The sequence below is a fragment of the Medicago sativa genome, chromosome 1 (assembly GCF_051527215.1).
Source record: "Medicago sativa cultivar Bolivia chromosome 1, Bolivia_mono, whole genome shotgun sequence".
Taxonomy (NCBI): domain Eukaryota; kingdom Viridiplantae; phylum Streptophyta; class Magnoliopsida; order Fabales; family Fabaceae; genus Medicago; species Medicago sativa.
In genome coordinates, this window is record NC_140749.1 from 50,415,584 (window position 1) to 50,421,871 (window position 6,288).

A 6,288-nucleotide genomic window follows, 5' to 3' on the forward strand; every position below is an offset into this window, starting at 1 on the left:
GACATAAACACAGTTCAGTTTTACTATTGATAAATGAAGTCAGCCGCTCCCACAAGCTTCTTTTTGCCAACATATCGCAAGGCGCATACACATTAATAATAACAATATCTTCACCAGTAAGAATAACCCTTCCGGTAATCACAAGAACATGATCAAAACTAGTAGAGGACCACACATCAATTAGAGAATTATTCCAAACCGTTATCATACCTCCCGAAGCGCCTACCGACGGCTGAAAAGAATAACCAAAAGGGGCATCTCCCCATATTTCTTTTACAAAGGTAAGTTTTGATTCCTGAATACACAACACAAAGGGATTTTTCTCTTGAACCAATCGACGAACCTCCGCCCTCTTCTCCAGTCCACCTAAACCCCTCACATTGTAAGATATCACTTTCATTGTTACCACAATCCACCCCCACCCCTCGACCACAACTCCAATCAACACCCACCACCACTAGGCCACCCCCGTCCAACACTCACTCCCTCCAATTCACAACCACCTGCTGCCCTTCATCCTCTTCTTCCTTCCTTAGACAATAAATTAAAGCTATTATGAGGATCACCGTTAAACGTCAAACCAATAGCCCTACCAATCTCTTTAACATCCGCCTTCACCACCTCCTTTTTTTCGTGCAAAACCACCCAACTTTCCAAATCCTTGTTAACAGAAGAATTGGAATTCCCTGAAGACTCTGACAAAGGAATTGTTGCCGCCTTTGAGTTTGAGGATTGCTTGCGTGCTTTCCGGTACCTTTCATGCTTCTTTAAAATTTTTAACACATCTTTTCGATCACTAGATGACATGCGCGCAACTCTTTTTAAAAACCCAGCAGAGTGCTTAAATTTCTTAGGATGTGACTTCGCTTCTTGCTGTTTCAATTCTTGGGAAACATCTTTCGCAATAATAATCTCAGACATATGTTCTCCTCCATTTAAAATCTTGGAAGATGATGCAATAGCGGCTGCACCTTTTGACACGTTAGGTAGCCATTCTAAACTCCAAGGGACACATTGATTGGTCTGTGCTTGATTGCCATCCTGCTGCATGCTATTAATAGGCGCTGTTGCATCAATATTTGCTAGAGAAAGCACTGGTTCCATTACTACATGTGCTGCAGATTTCTGTTTCTGTTTCTTGCATGTTTCTGTTACTACAGGTGCTGCAGATTGCTGTTTCTGTTTCTTGCATATTTCTGTTACTACAGGTGCTGCATATGTCTGTTTCTGTTTCTTGCATTTTTCTGTTACTACAGGTGCTGCAGTGCTGGTTCCATTAATCATGTCCTTGTCGACATGTGACGCGTCAACATCTTCTAAATCAAAATATTCCCCACCCTTTTTCCTTTCATGAGCACTCCATTCCTTGTGTAAATCAGTCACCAAATCATCTAGCTCCCATTCCCCTTGAACCTCATCCAAACCATTATCATTATTAGATTGGTGCAACGCTTCTAGTCTTGTATCGGGTTCCTCTTCGGACAAAAAAGCATCTTCCCCTAAATTCCACCCCCATTCCTCTACCAACTTGATACTATAATTACCCCCATCTATGATAAAGTCAGAAGACGAATTCACTATGTCCAATTGAGTTGTGGAAATAAGAATACGAGCAAAGTCAATCCTAGTTTTATCCACCGTACATGCATCCGCTCGGACAAACCTTCCAACATCCATCACACACAATTTGAAAAACACTTCGTTCCAAGCATGAAAAGGTACTCCATACAATCTAACCCATGCTCCCTGTTTATACTTTACGTCCTCCGCCGACCACATATGAATATTATTAAAAAACATACCGAAAAAATGAAGTGCGTCGTTGAACACATGCCATATATCTTCCCCATTAGTACAATACAAAAATACTCTATCACCTCCCATTGGAATTACTGCCACATGAATGAAACCAGCATCATTTACCTTTTGCTGTAACGCCAACGGCGAATCCTCCCCTACCACGTTAGCTACCATGCCTGAGCTTGCCTACGTGCGATCCGCCAACACAGATGAATACTTTGGAATGAAACGAACAACATCATTATGATTATGAATAGGAAAACTACCTCCTTCCTGTACCACACCAGCCACTGGACCCTCCTCCTCCTTTTTGTTAGCGCGTACAACCTTCTTTCCCTCCTTCGAAACCACCACATCACCTCCACCTCCCACATTCGCCACTACCACCGTAGCTACCTCCTCCTTCTTCTTCACCGTCTTCCCATCGCTTCCTCCCACCTTCACCTCTTCTTTTCCATCTTTCTTCATAACTCCTTCGGATGTTTCTTTTCCAACCACCCTTATATTTTTCACTCCCTCGCCCCTCACTCTCACCACAACCCTACCTTCCTCTTCCTTCTTCTTCCAGACACCATTCACCTTCGTCGAGTCTGAAGCAAATCTGTCGAAACGTGCCTCACGTGCCCAAATACGACATTGGCATATCCAAATGTTATTCAATGCAATGGACAATTTATCTCTGTTTCTAACATTCAAGAACCTCAAAAAACCGTAAGTCTGACCTCTAAAGTTTCTTTTCCGAGCAATGTAAACGTCTGATAAAATACCGCAGACTTCGAAAGCTTGACGAAGTTGAAACACCGGCGTAAAGTCAGGAAAATTTGTAAAATAGAAAGAAACTTTACCGCCGTTACTACCCGAGTCCTCATAAGCTTCATCATCCTGAAACTGATCACAGTCACGCCTAACATCAAAGTAATGAGTTTCCCCACGTACATTGGAAACCCTAGTGCCCCTATCAAAACCATCCTGTTGAGACCTAGAATTAAACCTTGAACCTCTGCCATATTCCTCAGTTGCTCGCTGATCCCTAACCCTAATCTGAACCTGTCCTCCGCGTCTTTCCGATATCGCTGATCTGTCCCGTCTTCCAGCTCCCTGTTGCGTCGCTTTCCTCTTTCTTGATCTCACCACAGTCCAATCTCCCCTATCCCCCCCCCCCCCCCCCCCCCAATTTCTGCCACCCTGGCTGGACCCCTAACCCCCCAGTGTTTCTCTCCGCCGGTGAAAAGCTCCGACACGGTCTCCCTAGGGATGCCCTAGATTGGCCGCCACTCTTTCTCTCTCTAAAATCTCTCATGTCTTTTTTCTTACACTCTTGTTTTACATTTGTTTACCAGATTTTAAATGGTGTGATAGACCAAATTATCTTAATATTGAGTGTGTATCAAATTTCGCTTGATGTTAATAATATTTGGTAGTTGGTTGAATAAATCTGTAAAGTAAGTCCACTTTGTTGTTATTTTGAGTGATTCTTATTTAGGAGGAGACATGGCATTACATATGCGCGAGTGTTGGTTGACAGTAGTGGTGCTAAAAGATTAATGGTGCTAAAAAATCATCTTTTCAAAGAAATTTTTTTGTTTATTTTTATAGAATTAAATGCAAATTAGATTCAATTTTTTTTTCTCTTTCCTTTTCTCCATAATCAATAGCTAGTGAAAATTGCTTTTACATTTTTCTATAAAACTTTTTTCAAAGAATACACTAAAAACTATACTTCAAATTCTTATGTTTTAGTTTTCTTAATAAGTGTGATTATTTTTTTTCTTAGAATTTGGGACGGAGGGAGTACTCCCTCCGGTCACATTTATAAGCAAAAAAACACTTTATAGATTCATTCAATTCTTAATGTATTTGGTCAATATATAGGTCAAATACATTATGTATTCAATGAATCTAAAAAGTGCATTTTTGCTTATAAATATGACTGGAGGGAGTATATATTATGTATCAAAAAAAAATTCCGGTCAAGTAGTCTGGTGGCTAGATCTCACACAATTAAATGTGGAGAAGTGGAGTGTTCGTGGTTCGAACCCCGACCCCTGCATATATGCAATATCCCTACCAACTAAGCTAAGGTCACGGGATCCAAAAATTTATTTAACTCTCGTAATAACATAAAGTTAATCATACAATATAATAAGGTAAAGATAGTTCTTTGGCAAGTATGACGTTTGTCAAGCAAATAAGAGTAGTTTTTTCTTTTAAAGTTGCTATTTAAAGTAATGTTTCCTTCATTTTTTTTAATTATTTATTATTTATTTTTTATTTGAATTTTTTTAATCAAGTAGGAGTACTTGGAAAGGTTTCATTATAAGCGCGTTTTCAAGGAGGTTTTTGATATTGTTTTTTTTTTTTTAATTTATCAAGAGAGGCAAAACGTGAAACGGCAAACCTTGTGCAAGGCATGAGAAGTGAAAACGCAACTATTCACCTTTTCGTTCCTCTATCAAAGTAAACCCTCAGTCTTTTCATCAATGCTCTTACTTCCCTCAAGACATATGCAACTTTCAATTTCTCAGGGTAATTTATTTGATTTTGGAACAACAAATTGTTGTTTGTTAAGATTTATGTGGATTTTTATTAATAAATCTGATATATTTCATCCATTGTCACTCAATCTTCCTCCTCTTCGTTTCTCTCTCAGAAATTGACTTGTTTTGATGTTAATGAATTATTTTTTATTTGTAGGGAATGAGTATTCTAATTTTTTTTGAATAAGCCAAAATGAAATTATATTAACACTGCTATAGCATTCCCCTCAGCACAAGACGTACCGAAGAGAGTACTAAAAAATTACAAGCAGTTCAAAAAGCACACAAAGTAGACTAGTCAATGCCTAAACACGACAAAGGACTTGCCCACCACAAATTTTCACCAAATACAAACACAGTCTTTTTAGCTTTTAGGCACCATAGTGAATAAGACTTAATCTTATCTAATAGATGAAAAATAGAGCTTTCTTTATTGTTAAACAACCTATTATTTCGCTCATTCCACAAAGTCCAAATAGCAAGGAACCAAACAAGTTGGAGGAAAGACCTCCTAGATTTCAATCCATCTGTGGAGAAGATAAACTGAGTAAAATGATCGGTAATAAAGTGATGATCTCTACCTTTAAAACCAATCCACGACCGCAATAAAAGGCCAAATGGAACCAAAAAATCTGAACGATAAAAACCAATGACTCGCTTCCTCCACCTGACCACAACCAAACACACAAAGGCACGTCACGGATAAAAGAACACCACGGATCACCAAATTCAATTTTGCAGGGAGGCGATCGCGAAGAAGCCGCCAAGCAAAAATGAAAAGTTTTAGAAGATCACGAAGAAGCCGCTGATGACATCTCGTCATTACGTAATTTTATATGTATTTTGTTCACAAATTGGAGTTCACAAGGAGACTTATGGATCAAAAAGAGCAGAAAAATTGAAGAAAATGCAAAAGAGTAAAACGTGTCACGATTTGTTGAAAACGTGACACGATCTGGTGAAGGCCAAAGCATGGGTTCGACATTAAGGAAAACATGTCACGATTGGTAAAACATGACACGATTTGAGAAACCCTAATTCAGTGACTTGCTCCACAAGGTGAAAATGTGTCACGATTTACTTAAAACGTGACACGATTTGGGCGAATTTCTGTGCCTATTTAAGCTGAAGTCTATTCCAAAAACAAGGGTTACGAATTCTAGAGAGAGAAAGTGCAATTTGTAGACCTTGAGACTGAAGAACGGGGCGATTTCCTCCAATCTTCACCAGTTTATGTATGTTTTAATTCCTCTAATGATTATGTTATTTGTAAACACCTTTATGAGTAGCTAAATCCATTAGAGGTTAGGTCTGAGATGATTCTTTGTAACCCTAATTGATCTATGTTGCTGTGAAACCCTATTTGTGAATGACAATCTAGTCTTTATTCAATTCAATTGTTCTTAATGCTTTTTATATCCTGATCAAATATAAATATGATTTGGTGAGAATGAATGACTACTGTCCCAAGCTTTCGACTTAGACCTAAATTAAATTGTTCTAATAAACATGGTTAGTCTAGGAATGGATAATCGTTTGTTAGTGATATTAGGTTAACATGCTTAAACCTTCAAGAATTATTAGACCACCTAAGGAATTAGGGGCTGTAGTTTGAGAAGAGGGTCCTAACTCAAGGGATTGATTTGGACTATTTTGTTAACTATCGTGGGACTAGAAAATCATTCATAAGAATAGGTGCAGTATACCAATTAGGGGAACATAGATGATTCGAAAGACCTAAACTCATCTCTCTTATTCTTAAAAACCAACTTTATTTTCTGTCATTATTTTTTTGCAATCAAACCAATCAACTGCCTAGTGGCAAACCAAATCAACTTTTATACATCCTAAGTTCCAACGTAATTGAATTATTGAGATTAAAAACAGTCCTCGTGGGATCAATATTTTTTACTACTTCGATAGTATTTGGTACACTTATCAAACGTCTATC

The 6,288-nt window shown here is 38.4% G+C and overlaps 1 protein-coding gene and 1 pseudogene across 1 annotated transcript; both read right to left on the minus strand.

Moving 5' to 3' along the window:
* Nucleotides 1–513: 513 nt before the first annotated feature.
* Nucleotides 514–1,974, minus strand: LOC146955126 (uncharacterized). Its single transcript, XM_085747726.1, has one exon. It carries the CDS (start codon nt 1,972–1,974, stop codon nt 514–516), a length of 1,461 nt encoding a protein of 486 aa, XP_085603852.1.
* A 2,657-nt stretch (nt 1,975–4,631) lies between these two features.
* On the minus strand, nt 4,632–5,160 carry LOC146955127 (uncharacterized; annotated as a pseudogene).
* Between the last annotated feature and the right edge of the window lie 1,128 nt (nt 5,161–6,288).